The 21,046-nt window shown below is 39.1% G+C and overlaps 1 protein-coding gene across 1 annotated transcript in view; it reads right to left on the minus strand.

Annotated features, from left to right (window-relative positions):
• Window positions 1–14,817: 14,817 nt before the first annotated feature.
• Window positions 14,818–21,046, minus strand: part of npffr1l2 (neuropeptide FF receptor 1 like 2) — a 54,440-nt gene continuing 48,211 nt past the window's right edge. The window contains exons 2-3 of the mRNA XM_075468312.1: window positions 16,425–16,524; window positions 14,818–15,879 (exon numbers count right to left, since the gene is read on the minus strand). Of these exons, the coding sequence (XP_075324427.1) occupies window positions 14,877–15,879; window positions 16,425–16,524 (1,103 nt within the window). The 3' untranslated portion in view covers window positions 14,818–14,876. The remainder of the gene's footprint in view (window positions 15,880–16,424; window positions 16,525–21,046) is intronic.

Consider the following 21,046-nt stretch of genomic DNA (forward strand, 5'->3'; position numbering starts at 1 on the left):
AATTTCTTTTAAGTTTGAAGTAAAACACAAAAGTTAAAAGGGTACAGCTAAAAAATTGAAATGTGACATTTATTTTTAAGTTTATTTTTGTTGCATTTATTTAGAGACTTTTATAGATTTTTGAATTCATTTCTGACCATGGTAGTTTCAGTCCATATAAATGCACTTATTGTGTATGAAATTAAAAGTTGAATAACTTTAAAGTGCATCTAAACAGACGGCATGCAGATTTAAACCTACGATTTTGCTCAAATATTAGCCACTTACAGTCCTCTGTTGTCTTAATTACAGCCACGCTTTGTCGTCTCATTATTTCTGCAACCTGCTCTTCTAAAGTTTAAGTGGATCTGTGTATCTTGTGTATCTTCGTGTGAGTGCTCACTGAGCCTGAGGAGGAAAACCTTACTGACAAAGAAGGGGTTTTGGCTTTTGTTGAGCAGCTGAAACCCATCCCTCAGCTGTTGGACCCGGTCCCAGGGATGTGATACCCGATCAGCTCAACAAGCTCCCGTCCGACAACAGGAAGTGTTCTTTATCATCTGTCAAATGCAATAGAAAAGAAAAAAAGAAAAGAAGGGAAAAGAAAAAAACTGTAATGCAACCAAAGGTTAAGTTTGTTATGTGGCACTACCTCGTAATCGAACAGATTTTTATTTAAAGAGCCTGAGGAGAGACTGAAGACCCTTGTTTTTCCTCCCTGCATGAGATTTAAAGAATGGATTCCTTCTTGCAGCTCGCTTTCTTTATTATTTTATTGAATGTCGTTCCTGTTTGTGTTGAATTGAATGAATCGGCACTAAAATATTCTATGCTGCATTGTGTTAAGGAAACAGAGAGGTGGACATGTAGTCCATTTCAGAGAGTTCTGCAACGCCCTGGTAATGTCAGCCAAATATTTCAGCCTTTCACTGACGGCTGAGGCAGAGCACATGTTCATTGTGAGACTGTTGCCTTGCTTGTTTTGTTAAAGGAACCCAATCACCATCAGCGTGTGTAATTAAACAAAAAGCATGATTATCCCATGACCGTGTTGACTGCAGTTTCACCTGCTGGTAGACTGCATTAAAGTGGAACTCCGGGGCATTTGAAGCGCAATCCCATTGCTAGAGGTTGTCAAATACTGATAGTAGGACACAGAGAGGTGCAAATCTGCGCTCCCTGTGTGGAGATCGCGCTGTTCGCACACCCTGTCATGCGAGGCTAATACGTGGTGGCTAAGGGGCAAATTCTAAACCTTCCATGTAAAACAACAACTTGCACACAGCAGAAACGTCACACCACTTTATAAACCATCCGACAATAAAGTCACAAGCCTTACCATCAAAACCATATGCATGGTTCTCACATTACTGGCATGGGGACGTTACAAAACAACTTTAGAAACAGCATGTCACTCACCGGTTAGTTGTACACTCACGCATGTGAAAGCCCAAAAGAGTCGATGGACGATAATCCCATATACAAAACAATTATCTTCTCTAGAAAAACTGCGTTCAAGTATTTAAAACATTACAAAAATACATACCCAGTAATATTGTTTTAATGTTTTAAATACTTGAACACAGTTTTTCTAGAGAAGATAATTGTTTTGTATATGGGATTATCGTCCATCGACTCTTTTGGGCTTTCACATGCGCGAGCGTACAACTACCCGGTGAGTTACATGCTGTTTATAAAGTTGTTTTGTAACGTCCCCATGCCAGTAATGTGAGAACCATGCATATGGTTTTGATGGTAAGGCTTGTGACTTTATTGTCGGATGGTTTATAAAGTGGTGTGACGTTTCTGCAGTGTGCAAGTTGTTGTTTTACATGGAAGGTTTAGAATTTGCCCCTTAGCCACCACGTATTAGCCTCGCATGACAGGCTGAGCGAACAGCGCGATCTCCACACAGGGAGCGCAGATTTGCACCTGTCTGTGTCCTACTATCAGTATTTGACAACCTCTAGCAATGGAAATGCGCTTCAAATGCCCCGGAGTTCCACTTTAACAGGCATTCCTAAGCATCACAAAACTATAAAGTGAGGCAGAAGAAAAAGCTTTGCGGTGTTCCATAGAGGATGCATTAAGTATACGAGTGGACATTTGACCCAGCTTCATCTGACATGTATGAAAGATGAGTGTTTCGCCAACAGCACTCAACACTGCATTTGCATAATATGCAGCCTAATTAGTGTTACTGCACTTTGCTTTTTCTAACTCATATCCACTCCACAGACCTCTATAATGAACCTGCAGGCATTTGAATGGTACATGCCATCCAAGAAAAACGAATGGCGTGTAAATCCCTGAGATTCCTCCCAGATGAATCTCCACCAGTCTCGTTACCGTGATGCACTGCTTGTCTGTGAACTCAGATGAGGTCTGAGGACTGTTTATTTATTTATTTATTTATTTATTTTTTTGCTTTATTTCGAGACAAAAGGAGTTAGTCAATGGGCCAGGCAGCCGTCAGTGCGTGGTCCCCGATTATTTCCTGAATTCTAATATCTCCCATTGTTCCCTCCTATTTGTCCACATTAATAACAGAACTTCTTTTAAAGTATTTAATAGACAGTCCCAACAAATCTTTCTTTTTCCTGCAGGTGACAAAACAAAGTCTGTTTTTACTGTACTAAAGTCCTGAGCCACCCCTCATTTCTTCATGTATTGATAGGAAAATGGGAAATAAGTGCAGTGACTATTGAAATGTGTAAACAGAAATTAAATACAGTTTATGAGCCCAAATCGGTAAGTACAATTCTGACCAGCTTGAAAGTCAGTATTTGGTCTGAGCACCTTTATTTTCAACACAGCCTGAACCTTCTTAGACAAGCTTTCTGTCATTTCTTTAAGTAGTCTTCAGGAATAGTTCTCCAGGCTTCTTGAAGGACATCCCAAAGCTCTTCTTTGGATGTTGGCTGCCTTTTGTTCCGTTCTCTGTCAAGATGATCCCACACTGCTTCAGTAATGTTGAGGTCCGGGCTCTGGGGAGGATTCATAAGATTTGTTGCCACTGATTTTCAGTCCATTTCTTGTGTAATTTGGCAAACCTCAGCCTTTTCTCCCTGTTTCCACTCCTTAAGAATGGCTTCTTGACAGCCATGGAGACTATTTCTGATGAGGCTTGGGCCAACAGTAGATGGATCAACAAAAAGTACTGTTTTTTTTTTTGTTTTTTTTAAGGACACTGCACAGGTTTTAAAGCTGCCGTCGGCAACTTTTTTTTTAGTCATATTAGCTTGAACTGTCATGGGATTCTGGAAGTAGAATATTAAATAGGCTGTTTAGGAAAAATCCTGAATTCTGTAGCTCCCTCTAAAGCCTGTAATCGTGCTTGCAAAAATCGAGCGCTCCCGGCTGTTTTTTAACCAATCAAGTTAGGGTGGAGGAATCCTACCTGTCAATCACAGCTTGTGCACACGCTGCTGAGCGTGAGTCTGCCCCAGCTTGTGTGCGCTCACACTGGTGTGAACTCACGTGCACAACCTTGTCCACAGAGGGGGACGGGTTTGGGGGGCGGTTTGGAGCTTGGTAGAGGTTGGGGGAGGGACCTGAAAGTTTCATCAGTTTGAATTTTCCGACTTTAGACTCGGAATTTTGAAAACCTGCCGACGGCAGCTTTAAGCTAAAAGCTCTTTGGGAATCAGCTTTTTTTATGTCTGTCAAACTGAGTTATCTTTGACATTCCTCATGGATGGAACTAAAGAAAATGGATTGAATTGTGTAATATAAAGAAATTATGTTGTTTGTCAAGACTTTTGCGCAATAACTACTGTACTGTACAAAATGGAAACAATTGATGGTTATATTCCTCTGTTTTTTTTGGCAAAAGCTACACTGCTAACCTGCCATTGGTTTCTTCTTACAAGCATTACAACCAACCTCAAGCATTAACTTGTATTTCCATGCAGTAGTATCTAACCAATCACTGCATTGTGACTAAAATCAACAGCTGATTTTAGTCACAATCAGTTGAGAACCTGGTATCCATTCTATAAACATTTCATTATAATCCGAAGATAGTCTTAATTCTGTGAGTCTCAAGACATCACGAGCATATGTGAAAATGTTAAAGAACCTCTCGGAGAGCTTTGATGAAGCTCTGCAAGAGGTCTTTTAATGAACCTGAGCGATGCACTGTGGATGTTTGTTCAAAAAGAAGGGACAGGACTTCCAATTATGTGAAATTATTCCAAATACAAGCAGAAAGGCCTTTGAGTGAATTATTTATTTGGTAGCCATCACACATAAAAAGGAAAACAGGCATACAAATCAGCACAGATAATGAATACATTAACCAGGAACAAAGTGTAGGCTACTGCTCACATTACATTAACAATTTATATATGCATTTACAGGAATACACCAAAGCTGAGACAAGTATAAATAGTTTACAGTTTAGAGTACCTGCTGCCACAACTTCCAGCCACAGTCACTCATACTGTACCTTCACAGCTGTCCCTCAGCAACACCCACAAGCAAATGCAGCGTCATGCATCAGTGTTTCAGCTGAATAGCAAGCAGGCACATGATCTACCTTATGAAAAAGGTCACAAGGGTGGCAGTGAACCAAAAACAATCACAAAACACATTATTCAGATACAATTTTCCCCTTTGAACATTTTATTCACATGTGAAAGTGTCTGCCATGTTTGCAAAGAAGGCTGGATGGTCAGTTGATCAGAAATGCATCTGCTGGCTGGTGATTGTCACATATAACCATGAGGTCCAATCACTGAATTTGTCGGCCTTTACTGATCCACTATTGGATGCATTAGTCAGTGGTCTCAACTTTTCACATGTTGGAATTAATATTAATTGAGAACAAATAAGAGAAAGGCTTTAGCTTCCATTTTGAGCTGCTGGTAAACCCTGTGTAAAAAGAGGCTACTGCATCGTGTAAAAAATAAAATAATAATTAGTAAATCATATAAACAACATATATGATTTAAATTTGTAGAAAGACAATGCATCGAACGCTGAATCTTAAAAAGATTATATGTTTGCTCATTTTGAATTACATTAATTACAAAAAAGGGAACCGGACTTGTTACAAATGCCTGAAAAAAAAAATTGAATGATTGTGATCTTTCATTGTTTATTTGAGGATGAACGTACAAGTTCTTCCATTGAATGCTGTTCTCATCAAAGCAACAAAACTAAAATATCCATTCAAAATGAACAAAGACATGGCTTCAGCATTGAAATACAGATAAAAACACCCAACCTTGATATAAATGGCATGTTGGTTGAACACATACAAACAGAACTGCAAGTTACACCACACAAAAACACAAAGAGCTACAGCACACGAAGACTTAAACATGTTTCCTGAGTTGTCATCAGGTAGCACTGACTCACTATAAGAAATTACATGAAACCCTTTCTTCTGACACCAGTAATACATTCACAGAAATCTAACGGTAAGAACAAAACTACAGCCCACTGTGCTAGAAACATCCTTTGTCCACAACACTGGAGTAAGCACGCTTAAGCACCCACATTGTAATGGTACAGACAGAAATAAGTGTGTAACCATTCAACTTAATTGCCTAATAACTCAATAAATCAATGATGAAATAGGCATCCTCAGTGTTCTGCTAAAATACAACCACTGTACATGTTCACAAAGGCACAACCTGGAAAGGCATACACATTACACCACACTAGTGACTGCTTAGCAACAACGATTTAAACACGACAATCCCATTTTATCACCACTTTAACATAAAGCTCAAATGTTTGAGGTGCAGTGTCATCGATAAGGTGTCTGATCAGTGCCACATTCATTTAAGAAGAACAAAAAGTCCTGCAAAAGGAGGGTCTGGACCCCACAGAGGCCTGATCTTTGAGATGCATCTGTACAAAATATACTCTGGATTAAAAGTTTGTATTTTAAATTGGCTTTAAATGATATAAGTGATACATCTTTGCTGGGCTGGATCACATCTCTTGCACGTTTGCTTCTATCCTAACTACATTCTCTTCAGCTTCTGACTTTGTGGCAGAATTAATATGTTTTATGTATTTATTCTTTTTAAATAGTAACAGATATAATTAAAGCACTTCTAAACAAAAAGGAGCACAAGGGTTTTGCTTTTGGATTCCAGCATGCTTTCAAGTGTTTGGTGCAGTAAACAAGAACGGCAGTACATGTTTTGTAAATATTTGTTGAATTTAATATCAGTTAGATGTAGCTCCAAAGTGTTTTTTATGTCAACAATATGAAGAACGGTAAACCAAAATAATAAGTCCTGTTAAAAATTACACTCTTTCAGATTTATGGTTTTAGGTATCTGCAGGACATAGTCAGGGTATTACGAGGTCTTGAAACTGGGTAAATATAACCTCAGTTAAAGGAAGTGTGGCACAATACACCATGTCATTATTTGACAATAACTAAACTAGATTGCAGAAGCAGTGTGGGGAAAAAATAAGTACATCCCTACTGTTTCCACTGGAATTAAGAAGGTGAGTAGCAGCCAAGTGCTGCTAATCAAATTAATGGATCATCAAGTATGAACAATAAAAACAGAAGTTTTTTTTTTTTGCTGCCCATCAATCTGGGAAGGGTTATAAAAAGGTTTGTAAAGTAACATCTGAACCACAAGACTTCTGGCACAATGTCCTTTGGACAGACCAGACCAAAGTGGAGATGTTTGGTCATAATGCACAGCAGCACGTTTGGAGAAAACCAAATACAGCATATCAGCACAAACACCTCATACCAGCTGTCAAGCACGGTGGTGGAGGGATGATGATTCGGGCTTGTTCTGCAGTCACAGGACCTGGGTACCTTGCAGCAACAATGCTTGTCATGACACCTCAAAAATATATATTGTGCTTGTCAAACCAAAACCAGACTTTAAACATGCATGTAAACATGTTTGCCCAAAATCATACAAAATTGAAAACCGAACTAACACACCCAGATGATGTGGTTTGGGGTCACTCCCACATGTATACACTCAGCTAGACTCAAATGGGCCCTGGCACTATGTATATGTTCCAAAGTTCTATCTTCTTGTACATTTACTAGGGCAAAGATGGTGGTGTAGCAGTCACAGTGCCGTGTGGATTAAGAGTTTTCAAACTTTGACAAAACCAACATTCCTGTGGGGGATGTTTACGTATGTGGATATAAACCAGATCTTCATTTTCTTTCCACAAAGGAAAAAGAGACAGAAACTGCCTAATTTACGTTAACCTTCTACCCTCTTAAGAGCTTTTGGGAGTGAAAAATAAGCAACAGACACTTGCCATAAAAATTGGAAAACTCGAATGAACAAAGGACCTTTCTGTTGGAGATGTTGGAGACCTCACTATCTTATCTTCACCATGAATCGAATTGACATGTTAACACCCTCTTCCCCCAGAGAAAGAGACCAGATGGCTACATACGAACTGAGAAGACTTCACTAAGACTCACTTTTAGTCGAATCTTAAAACTATATTAAATGTGTTTGATAACCGTATACAATTTCTTTCAGGTTTCCAGCTTGATCACAAGACGCATATAGAGACAATTTGTACGATTCTGGCTAAAAGGGACACTATGTAATAAATTAAGTCATTTATTAGCTCAAATCAACATATTCATTCATAAGTTAGTCCTCATTGGTGTAAAATGATCTCTGTCAAAAATCTCACTTATCCTCCTGAGTGAAGAATAACTTGTCTGTATCTACATAGAGCAGGTAAGCTCTATGGAGGCTGCCATGTCCTTCCGGTCTATGAAAAACGACGAAGTGCCGAGAGGGACATAAAGCACTTCGAATCGCGATTTCCCCACCAGGCCTACAAGCAGAAATGACGTCATTGTGACGTCATTTCCGCCAAATGGCTTATTACAGCCGCTAATGCTAAATAGATTTTATTCCTTGGCACATATGTCTTTGTGTTCATTAGCTTTCTTTTTGTAAGTGCATCATCTTCTTCTTTTTATTATTATTCCTATGCTCCCCCTGGATATCTTCTTTTTGGCGTTATGCTCACATTTGTAAACTGTTATTTTGTTGATTTACTAATAAAGTTTAAAAAAAAAATAAAATAAATGCTAAATAGATTTTATCTCGTAAATGATCCCACTAATAATGCATTGATTGTTACCAAACTTCTGCCGTAGTACACATAGGCTCTTAACTCACAAAACGAGGCATTAGAAAGTTTGTAAGTTTACCGGGAGTTTATTTACCGCTGCTAATGCTCCTATTGCTAACGCAGGCTAATGTTAACGCTGCGTCGACGTCACTTCCGGTAACTCCCGGAATATGACTAATTGCATTGCTTGCACACCAAAGGAGATGTTATGTTATCTGACATGTTATCTGTCATCTGTATTCATAGTGTTGTTGTATGTGTGTTATGTAATCCTTTGTACTGTGTGTCTTGATTTCTTTTTGTTTGTATGGACCTTGAGTCTGAAGCTATAGCTTCTTGAATCTTGACACATTCCGCTTGCCGTAGTTCAAGAAGTTGCAGCGCACATTTGAAAACGTGAGGCGCTAGAGAGCAAATTCATTCAACTTTGCAAAATAAAATTGCACCACTAGATGGGGGAAGAAATTACATAGTGTCCCTTTAAATATTGACAAAGAACTGATTTTGGTGGAAAATGCCCAACCTGCCTGATGGAACCACATTGCCCCCTAGTGGTCTGCAGTGTTGATTAGTTTAACATTTAAATCCCAGAGGACTCAGTAAAATGGACAAGATATATGCAACTATTAACTTCTAACGATGTCCCTTCGGTATCTATTTGGTATTTGTTTGGTATCCCCATTGTTAACACAGAAAATTAACATTGTGTGGTTCACTATTCATATGTCACGATTTCATAGATATTCATCTGAATTTTGAAAGTCATAATCATCAATTACGTTGTGTGTTATTTTGATGTCTTTATATTGCAAGTCTATGTTATATCTTTAATCTGCATATCTTAACAAGATGTGGTGTTTTCAGAATCACCGAGACAAATGTTCTATGAGACAGAGTTTCTCATTCAGAAATCCCCTTATAGCACAGATCATCTTACACAGACACCCAGGCAGACACTCACTACAGTTCAGGCATATCATTGGCTGAAAGAATAGTGTAAGCTTACGTCACGCCCCGCCTCCGAGAGTCAAAACCCGGAGCCCGCGAAAAACACAGCTCTCTCGCTCTCTCTCGTTCTCTCGTTTTCTGGCTCTCGCTTCAGGCGTCTTGTTTCTGGCTTCATGCCACTTGTTCCAGAAGAGTTCCAACCCAGAGTTTCAGAAGGAGATTTGAGCAGAGAACAGCTGCTCAGAGAGTTTTGGAGATGGTTTGAGCAGAAGAGAAGAGCTCACCAGAGTTTGGGAGTTTTCCCATAATCTCAGGAGAGAGCGGAAGGACGTGAGGATAACGATGCAGCGGACGACCGGAGGAAACCCTCCAGAACCCAGTGAGACCCCGGAGACGAGAAAGAAAGACCCGAACAAAGATAAGAACAGAATGAAGTTTTCCTACCCAGAAAGCCAACTCCAAGCAACCTTTTATTAATCTTCTGTGAACTTAAGTTCACTTCATCAGAGAAGCAACGGACCCACTGACACTCGGAAGATTCGATCATCTAACCACAGCCCTCGGCACCATCGTTCCCGTTTCCCAGTGAAAGAAGCAACTGATTAGTCCGCTAAAGTCAGCCACCACAACCAGGAAGGCCCAGAGAGCGGAAGAGAAATCCCCTCGGACCCCGCGTGGCCGCTGCCGTGTTCCGAGCTGACTAAGCAGAACTTCAGCACAGTAAGACCGACCCGTTTTCACCTTAAAGTGGGTTTGATGGATGTCTCGAGGCTTTCACAGAATGATACATTAATCCGAAATGTCAGTATTTAGCGTCAAATAGTCAGCCAACCTAAACTATTTGAATACATCCAGTATCTCCCCATTCCCCATATTTTATTTTCCATTCACTAAGTGTTTTATATAATCACCCATATTCAATGCATCTCCTGTTTGTTTTAAAGGCTCATGTTTTGGTCATATCATTTTAATAAACAGTTCATATATATATATATATATATATATATATATATATATATATATATATATATGTTATACTCACAGATTGTGTCGTATGCTTTCTTTACGTAATGTCTGTCCAACCAAACGAGAACTTCACGAAAGTAGCGAGATATGAGACTGATTATTAATTTAACATACCAGGATCGTAATATTCCAACAGTTTTCCTACCTGACTGTAACGTAAAGTTAAGATAACGGTAGGTGGTGCCCTTAATTCGAGGTTTAAGATAAATCCTTATATTTGATATATATGATTGCCCCGGTAACGCTACAGTGGTTTAATCAAACATTCAGATTGAACTCTAACTGTAGCTCGACTTAATTGCACATGTAAGCGTAATGATTGCATCTTAGATGAACTCCTCTGTATACCAAAGTATTCAAGAGTCAAATGTGAGGCCATCTGTCTGACAGCTAAAGCTTGGCTGAAACTGGCTCATCAACAGGACAATGATTCCAAACACAGCAGCAAATCCACAACAGAATGTCTGAAAAAGAAAAGAATCAAGGTGTTGCAATGGTCCAGTCAAAGTCCAGACCTCAGCCTGACTGAAATGCTGTGGTGGGACCTTAAGAGAGCTGTGCACAAACCAATGCTGCAAACCTCAATGAACTGAAGCAACATTGGAAAGAAGAGTGGGCCAAAATTCCTCCACAACCATGTCAGAGACTGATAACATGATAAAGTAAGTGATTACTTCAACTTTTGGTGCTGAAGGTGTTTTTCAAGCATTTGAATTATGAGGTGTATCTACTTTTTCACACACTGCTTACTTTTGTCAATTAAATGACACAAGGTAATATATCATGTGTTGTTGCGCAGCTGAGGTGGTATTTACCTAGTTTATTTGTTGAAGGTGATATAAAACATATGCAAAGCTATATCCGACATTTTAAGCTTTTTTCATTTTTCCAGCTTAGAGAGAAGACCTGAGGCTGCAGGTCATAACTGGCACTGATATTTCCAATGAATCCTCACTATAATCCACTCAAGTCTATAAAGTTAGCCATAAACTATGTCAGCATTTTGTGAAATTGCTACGACGTATTCTCTCTTGGAAACTGTCTTTTTTTTCGCCATAAAAGAAAAACACAGATCATCTTTCCTTGCAGTGTTACAGAAACAATCCCAAAGTTTAAAGTAGCGATAGCATGCTTTACATTCACATTTTCTCAGTACATTTCGTTCCTTTATAAATCAGAAACACAACAAAGCACCACAAAAGCATTGCAGCGTTTGTAATAAAGCAGATGACTTCAACGCTGTAGCAAGCTGACATCTGCTAAGCTACAGCCACACACACGGCTAACAACTCTACATACATACAGGTAGTTTACCTGTTGAAGGTAGTGAAAATCAACTGCCTCTGCATTTCAAAGGTGGATTTGGGGGAAACAAGTTCAAGTGCATTGCACATGTCGGGTACTTTGGGAAGGACTGGGGTTGTTAATGCTAGCTGTACATCAGGATGTATGTCAAACACCACTTAATCATGTGTAGGGTCACTGTAGCATAAAATGACCTGTTCTTGTTCATGTGTAACTTTCTGTGATACATTAGCATTGTTGGTAACATTAACAAGTCAAAGTTTTTGCATTACAATGGATTTATCTGCACTAACTCGTGTTAGGGGGGATTGTCCATTCTAACAGACACATTTTACCACCTGTGAGCTTGGTTTTTAGTAGATAGTGTGCCAAAATGTGTCATTATTGCAATGAACAATGGAATGAGGATATTGAAATTATTATGCATAATTCCTAACTTTCAAACAGTCATATTTCTGTCATCGGGTAATTATAATATGTGTGTGGGGACAGTGTTTTTACTGTAAATTTTATTTTAATGCTTTTATATTCTATGTATAAAGCACTTTGAATCACATAGCTGTTGAATCATGCTATATAAATAAACTAGCCTTGCCTATTAAAGAAACAGATAAGTTGATAAGTATATATATATAGAATTTGTAAGTGTAACAATTCAATTTCTGGCATTCAAACAAACTCGCAGTTGCTGTAGCCATCTGATTAAACCTTTGTGATACCGATTTATCCAGGATCCCCAGTGTCAGCCTCAACAATCTAACCCGGACACCCACTTCACGCGGTAATTGGCATCAGCTCGCTGAAGTGTGAAAGTAAGCACGCCTCTTCTCTCAAATGGTCTTTTTTTCATGCTCAGGCAACTGCATCTGCCCTATTAAGCACCCTTTTTGTCATAGTTTATACAAGATGAAGTCAACCTTAGTGTAACAGCTGGCTTCTCCCTCCCTTTTCAATAGTATGGAATCAGATATGTTCCAATGACATCAAATAGAACTTCCGAAATATCAATCAAAAATAAGAATTTGAGAAAGTAAACCTCAATAAAGCTCAATGAATGTAAAAATAAAGAAAGCACGATTTCAAAAGTAAGACAAATTCTTAATTAATTTAAGTAATTTTCCAAAGTATCAGCTCCCTCTGCTTAATTATCATTTTCTAGAATACTTGCATTACATACTGACATTAGAAAATAAAATCTAATTATTGTGCTGGTCTGACCATAATTGGACTTTTTAAATAGATGTAAACATATTAATTCGCCTGAAGATACCCAGATAAGGTGGTTGGTGGTCAAGTCACTCCTATCTGTGTATGCTCGACTAAACTCAAACAGGCCAAGGCGCGCTGCACAGGCTCCCCGCCAGTCCAGTATGCAGAAGAAGAAGAAGTAGAGGTCGGTCTTTGTCCCCTGCACTCAATGAGCTGTCACTCAAAAACATACAAGCCAGTGGGAACAAACATTGAATTAAACCCTCCCACTTCAGATGTTTGTGTCAGACCTGCAAACAAAAAGTCAGGCCGCGCCTGCATAACTGCAAAGATGACAGAGAAAAGAACGATCATCGGGGATTGTATGAGGACAATTATGCTTTTGTCATATTTTTATTTAGTACCAAATGTTTTGTTGTGTTTCGAGTTAATATTCTTTATAGAGGTTTTGATCCGAGTGCACTGATGGACGTTGAGGTAGTTGACCAAAAGGTTTTTGTTTATTTCATGGTTTTGTTTTATCAGAAAAGGTTGTGGAGGTAGAGTTCAGATCTTTGAAGGCACTTTTTAAGTGACAGCAGGGTGTTTTATGTAACATATACCTTTGCTACAGAGGCTTTAACAAATATGTTTTTGCTTTAGTGTTACACTAACGTTACCAACCTTGCTGTGCAAAAAGAAAATCAAAACCAAACAGCTGTGTATTAGTTTTAAGAGAGTAAATGATACTAAAGGCTCTTATAATGGAAAAAAAAACCCACACAAATAGAAAGGATGAATTATTGGATGTAACGGACGATAGAGAACTGGCGACTCTGCTTGTGCTGGCTTTAGTACAGCCTGAGGTCACCTTTGACGATGCATTATCTATTGAAGAGACATGTTTCTTATGTAAAATTGATATAAACATCTTTTTCTTTTCAAAATCAGTTAATGTTATTCCAGAGCTCCCATAGTTTAAGATGAAAGTCCATTTCAACCATATTCAGACTGGAATGACTCAAACACGTAAGAAACATGTAACGCAATCAAAATTACACTAATATGAAATGAAATGAAAAAATACTTTATTTTATTCCCAAAGAAGAATTATACTAATGGGAAATTATATCAATATTATATGTATTGTTTCAGATGTATTTACAGAGGCAGAGGTTGCAAAGGTCAGATAGTTTCAGACTTGATTACATGCAAACTCTGATATCAGTAAATTAAATTAATCCATTTTTTTTTTTTTTTAAGTCTAAACTGTTTAATTCCATTGGGTTTTTTTTGTTTTTTTTTCATGTGACAAACACCTGCGTTTGATTCAGGATGTGCTTTAGAAACCGGTGGGTAGAGAAGCTAAAAGAAGAAATCAGCGGATATATATTTAAAAGAAATAATGTAAATTTCTCATGTTCAGGAAATTTGATATTGGTGGATAATTAAATCTTTTCAGCTGTAATTTATCCATACTCTAACATTTTTCTCTCCTACATGACCCTTCTTAAGAAGTATCTATACAGGGTACCTGGTAACACATATGGGTTGAGCAGGCGCCTCATGGACAGAGGTTAAAGTTCCTCGACGTAGGTGGCCCAGGTTAGAGTCCCCAGCTCAGGCCCTTTGCGTCAGGTCATTCGCCTCATTTTATGCTCCCTCTCATGTCAAGTAGCTGTCATATAAAGGCCACTAGAACCAAAAAAATCCTTAAAAGTAAACAAGAAAAAAGTAACTATACTTGCGGTCTAGGCTTGGTTTTCTCATAGTGTCCCTTTTCTAAAGTTCATCCTAAAATAAAATAGCAGAATAACATGCAAGGAGCTTTTCTGTCTGTATACCCCTAATACATACAACTTGTCCTTAGAACATGGTCTTAAGACTTGATCCCTCTTCTCTGAGGCTCCACAGACTTAGTATCAGGTCTGTTCAGTTGATCCTTTAGCTGACAGGGAGGGGAGAGCAGTCACAACAGGCATCACTGTCCTTGCTCGTGGTTTGCACTTCTAAATTAGGCTAAAGTGATAAAACATGTTGTTTCAGGGCTAACATTAAAAGTAAATACACAAACAAAGAAAGCAAAAAGTCTTAAATCTGTGGGACTTGGTAAGCTGCCCAAGGTTTGTTTCTTTCCTTCACAGCACCTGTCCCTGTGATGGTGTTACCTTGAACTGTGGTAATATTGGCATAGAATACAGGATATATATATATTTTACATTGGACATTACGTAGGTGGGGATTTTTTCTTTTTCTTGGGACTGCAGTGTGACAATGTAATGTCCTATGGCTTTGTCTGGATCCTGTCCTGTTATCCATGTTAATACTCAGTTATCCCACGCCTGATACACTGAAACTGCCAGTGAGCTAACCTTCTCCGAGGCTTCTTCATTGCTGCTTTTCTTATGTAAGGATGCCATTTCTAACCCTTGATCTGACAGCCTTCTACCGTGGTGGACCACCACACACCCCACCCTCGAGCCTCTATTCCCCTCTGATGTGTTACTCAACTTGTTGTTATTATGGATACGATTCCTCAGCCCCAACACAAAGTTGTTGTGATTGTTCAAGCCGTCTCTTGAATCGGTACCTTCACAGGGCCCTTGCACAGACTGTCCCCTCCTCCCCCATCTGGCCACTCTGCTCCTCAGCTGTAAGGTGCAACAGATGGGCCTTGACTTGAACACTGACTGGAAGCCCCTCTTGAAGTTCTTATTGTAGTATCCATACACGATGGGGTTAACGCTTGAGTTGGAGAAAGCCAGCCAATGGGCAAAGGGGAAGATGTAGCTGGTCAGAAGGTCCAGCTTGTCCCTGTCCAAGCCTCCATAATCTGCCATCATCATGAGGGTCCAAAGCGGTAACCAGGACAGCATGAAAAGCAAAGCCACCACAATGAGCATCTTTATCACCTTGATCTTCTTGTGCGATATCATTGGCTGACCGTGTCTCCTCCCTCCTGCCTGGACGGTGGCGTTGGCTAGCTGCGGCTCTCTGTTTGCCACCACAGAGGAACAGAGTTTGACTCCAATGCTTACGTACATCAGTGTGATAACCGTGAGGGGCACCAGGTAGATGTGGGCAAAGAGAACTGCCGTGTAGACCTTTCTCATCTGAGGGTTGGCAAAGTTTTCGTAGCAGGTGTATAAGGGCAACGTGTGATTGACGTCGTCATTGAAAACCATGTAATGAAATGGAACTTTCTCCACAGTTAGTGCCATTGCAGCAGGACACATGATCGCCACGGCTAACACCCAAATTGACACAATGGCCACCTTGGAAACAAGCTTAGTCAGCTTAGGCTGTAGGGGGTACACTATACAACGAAACCTGTAGCAGACAAGCAGAGAAAAGTATTATTCCTGATTTGCAGGTAGATATATATACTATACAGAAGCAAAATAATTAAAAAAATAGAGATATTAGCCGCTTTCGGACAGACCGTTCTAAGAAAGTGGTTATCAGAACTACCCTCCTCGCGTAGCTACCGACCACCACACACCTCCGTTAGATTCGTTCTATAAGAACTATGAAAAGACCCGACCTCAGAGAAGGAGCTAAATAGTTATAGGAACTAAGGGAGAAAGCCCCGACTTCCTGTATGTCCGAACACGGGAGAAAACGGCCCCGCGGATTAAAAGGTTATTAGAACTGCCAAAGGTTCCTACAGTCCGAAAGCGGCTACTGTCAATCTAATAACTAAATGATTATTACTTGACTTCAATATTAAAACAAATAATAGTTTTGGTAAGTCAGACAGACTCTTGCATAAAGCTCAATGCATAAAGCTGTGCTGTTCCTAATTACTGGACAAAACAACTACCAGCAGGACTCTGAATATTCAGTTTGTAGTTAAAGATCCATCTTGTACTAACCTTTCAACAGCAATGGCCACCAGGGTGAAGACTGATGCTGACACAGAAACACCCTGCACAAACCCGCTCATCTTGCACACTGTGTTGGAGAAGGGCCAACCTGTGGGGAAAAAATGACAACCACCTCATAAACATCAAGCTATAAACCAGACCTGAGGGAAATGGCAACCAAACGGTCACACTTTGATTCTGAAACCTTATGAGTGTCTTAGCTAACTCGTGTCTTTTGGGGGTAATAATGTAGCGGGGAGACTTTTTAGCCTAATTCAGATTGATACAAGATGTTCAGCAAAGGATAAAGAGTGCATTTTGCCTATAGGTCTGTTACCTCTAACACTCAACTGAGATACAAACTGCAATGTGACAGGAGACAGGACTTGTCCCTGCATATCTTGTGTTTCACCTGATGTCTCCTGCCACAGAAGAAAGGGGCCGCTTCAACACTTCTGACAGAGAGAGTACACCCTCCCGGTTCCTTTTTCCTCTTTGAGGAACGGCAAATTGCTTGAATTGAGCACGATGGCACAGTTGCAAAATGACAGCACATTTTGAAAAATCGAAATCAGATGACATTGACCTCAGGTGGAGGGAAATTGCAGCTCAGTGGGCAAACATCCATTCCAGACCTTCCTCTTTGCACCATACACTATTACGCAGAGGAAGTCTGAGGTGCTTCATATGTCAAAACAATAACAGATAACACTGATCTAAAAGCACAGTACACAATAACACTGCCATGTATAAGCATTTTCATTTCTCTGAGAACAATGACTGCATGGCATCGTGAAATTAGAGAATGTTTAAAAGTTAAGAATCTACAATTGAACACAAAGTCTTAAAATAACACAATTACACTCCTTAACTTATTGTAGCCATGACATTTTATTTAAGAATACTTAAGAATAAGAGTACATTTAAAGCAAGCAAAGCATTTCAGTATAACTTTTACATTTATATGGCTGCTACAGACTGGTGCCAACTGGTAAAAAGCACAATTATTTGAAGCAGAAACAGAAGTCTTTACATGGTTAAGTCACACATACACTCCTCTCTGTCAGCATTTCTGAATGTGATCGACAGGATCCTTCTCCGTCACTTCACTGTTGTAGTAGATGGAGGAGGAGCTCAACTTGTCAGCTTCAATTATTATTGTACTGATTATTTTCTCAGTTCAAAGATAGAGCTCCTTCTTCCACTCGAACACATCGTTTCTCTCGGGAACATCGTCTGGTACAGCAGTCCCTGCACACAAGACCGTCTCAGTCCAGACTGTTCTCATTTGTGGTTCCGCTGCCGAGTGCTTTCAAAGCATGGGCTCCTCTCTCTATCTTCAAGAACCGTTTGAGGACACATCTAACTGAGTGACTACACTTAATTAAAAGTAATTAGTTACATTGGAGTACTGCAATTTGTCAATTTGTTTCCCAAATACTAAATTCAAGGGTTTATTTTTTAAAAGTATTCATGCTGTGGAATCCAATATTGTCTCTGCTTGTATGGAGAAAAAATGGCCCCGATTTAATTTCTTTTCATACTTCTTGGTCCATCTCAGAGACTCCTCCATCTTCCCTTCATACACTTATAAACATACACATAACAAAATGCTGCATCACAGACCGTTTAAACCTTGTGTCTGTATTTTGTATTTTTAAACAGTATTTTTGGTGGCAACAGAGCCCTAATGTCATTAACAGTGACATTAGGCTCATGGATGTTAAACAGGGGGAGGAGGCTCACCCACTTGTCCCACTCTGACCTGACAGCAGCTAACTTGTCCGTCTCAAATGCTTTTGGTTCTTCTCTTTCCAACTCTCCAAATACATGCATCCTCTCCAAATTAGGACAATCCAATTGGATTTTATTCATGGTAACTGGGCTGAAATGAAAGATTTCATGTCGGGTGCTTGAGTAACAACCATCTCTGCTGGATGTAGTTGAGTCATAAAAGTGTCAAGAGAGTCATTCAATCTGACCACTTTTTGAAAATATTTTTCCACAAATGGTCAATCTTATCCTCTTCTTTTATGCGTGGTCCACATACTTGGATCGCTTTTCCACCTCATCATCCTCCAAAGTGTCTCTTTTCTAATATCATCTGTAAGGCCTTGTAAGCAGAGATTCTTTTGTGCCATCCTCATCAATTTTGATCACGAGTCAAACAGGTACAGCTGTTTGTTATGTCTCCACCCTAAGTGTGCTGCTGTGATGGAGTGTGAGAAAATACAGAATGGTTCCCACTAAATGGAGGGGAAATTGTGTGGGAATGTGTGCATTTCTTTCACTAAACTTAGAAAAAGTGGTGGTGTCTAAGTTCAGAGGTTAAGGTGGTGCTACGTCACATTTATTTTAGTGTGTAGCCCTAATTCCATTCTACTGGACTGCTGATACTTTTAAATCCTCTATGTGACAAAAATATTCTCCATCAGTCAGGTTCCAACTTTCTTGTACAGCTGTTGACAGATGTGCTTTGCCGGAAGGAGCCTTGTCATGGACCATTTATTAGTTTTCACAATGAATTTTTAGTCAGACTGAATTCTAGACTGTTTACTGGCCATGTCATTGAGCTGATTGGAGAAACGTTTGAAGAGTCTTTAGTCTGCAGCAAGATGCCTTGTCATCCTGAAAAAGGACCTCAGCATCACCAAACCTCCTTCAGAATGATGGAATGATACAAGTGTGTTTACTGTTGAGGTAATAGCTGCCATCTCCCGTCTTCCTTTACCCAATATCAACCCCACATCATCTATGATTGTGGAAGTGTGATTGTTTTCTTCCCATCACTCAGCTTCCAATGCTTCATTGAAGCTGCACCAAACTAAAGTTCCAGCATCATCTCCTTCTCCAATGCAGACTGTTGATTCATCTCTGAAAATCACATTCCTCTAATCATCCATGGTCAATGACGGCTTCCCTTCAGCCCACTGCGATCTTGTTTTCTTCTCTTGAAGTGTTTGTGATGGTTATGTTTGGTTTTTCTGCATAGAAATCCCATTTCCATCAGCTGGTTTCTTACAGTTTGCTCACAATCATCATTCATTTCCTTTTTTTGTGTGTATTGTCTATTTTTCAGACATATTACTTTGAGTTTTCTGTTTTGATACTTTGACGTCCTCCATGGTCGACATGTATGTTTCCCTTCTGTAACCTTCCCAACATGTTTGTATATGTTCTAAGTTTTAGATACAGCTGAATGAAAATTTTTTTTTTTAATTATTTACCTTCTTGAAGGAGTTTTAGAATCGTTTCAACTGTTTCCACTGACAGATTGTTGGGGCCATTTGTCCTGCTGATCAGCCAGCTGCAGCAGCTCCTTAAACTTTGCAAGCACTCTCTTTTAACTTATTACATTTACAGTGCCTTGCGAAAGCATTCGGCCCCCTGGAACTTTTCAACCTTTTGCCTTTTCAATAATATTGCACGCCCCACTTTTCAGTTTTTTATTAGTTAAAAAAGTTTGACAGATCCAATAAATTTCATTCCACTTCACGATTGTGTCCCACTTGTTGTTGATTCTTCACAAAAAATTTAAATTTTATATCTTTATGTTTGAAGCCTGAAATGTGGCAAAAGGTTGAAAAGTTCAAAGGGGCCAAAATACTTTTGCAAGGCACTGTATTACAAAGCCAGAATGTACAGCTATTAACCAAAAATTGCTTTTTGTCATTTATGTATTTTGTATTTTTTACGAAAGAAAAAAGCCAAAGGAACACATTCCAAATGCAGTCAATACAATCAGGTTTGTTTGGCAAAGCAAATCTCTTTAACATTACAATAAATAGGCTGATGTTACACAGAAGGAGTTATTAGCATGGTTTCCGTTCGCTAGCAAAGCAAGTTTAAAGTGATCTTTTGAAATGGTTGAATTATTTGGGTTTCATGCTGATGATGATGGTGAAATAAAACAAGAAGTGAGTGTTCTTTAGAGGCATTGAATCCAATACAAAACACACAAAAGTTGGATGTACTGTACTTAATAAATAGTATTAAAACAAAGATATCTACCCCAGTGTGGAGTAAAAGTTCAAATGTATACTGAGTTATACCAAATTATGTCAATCTTATTAGGGCTTAACTTTAAAAACTGTAATTATTATTATAGCAGTATATCTAGAAACTGTGTGGCTGTTTCCTTCCTGACTGACATTTATAATCATGTTTGTATATGTATTTGTACATATTAATATATGATGAAAATTGAATATAGACTCTGAAACCAGCCAGTTGTCTTTAAGATTTGTTTGATATTTTGACAAAGAAATAGCAGACTTCCCAGGATGGTGGCCAATCTGTGTTTAATTTACTTGAGTTAAAAATGACAATAAATAAAAAAAACAATGGTTCCCCAGGATGAAAAAAAAATGTTATTGGAACAGTTTAGTGTCAGGATCTGGGTTTTAGTGATGTTTTTTGTACTTAGTTATTGGTTCTGTTTTTATTCAGTGCTTATCTGTACTCAGCACTATCCCAGTTAGTGCTGAGTACAGATAAAGTCATTGTAGTGGGTGACTTTAATATTCATGTAGATGTTGAAAATGACAGCCTGAATATGAACTTTAATTCTATATTGGACTCTATTGGATTTTCTCAGAGTGTTCACAGACCGACTCACTGCCTTAATCACA

This window comes from Odontesthes bonariensis, chromosome 6, assembly GCF_027942865.1.
Source record: "Odontesthes bonariensis isolate fOdoBon6 chromosome 6, fOdoBon6.hap1, whole genome shotgun sequence".
NCBI lineage: Eukaryota > Metazoa > Chordata > Actinopteri > Atheriniformes > Atherinopsidae > Odontesthes > Odontesthes bonariensis.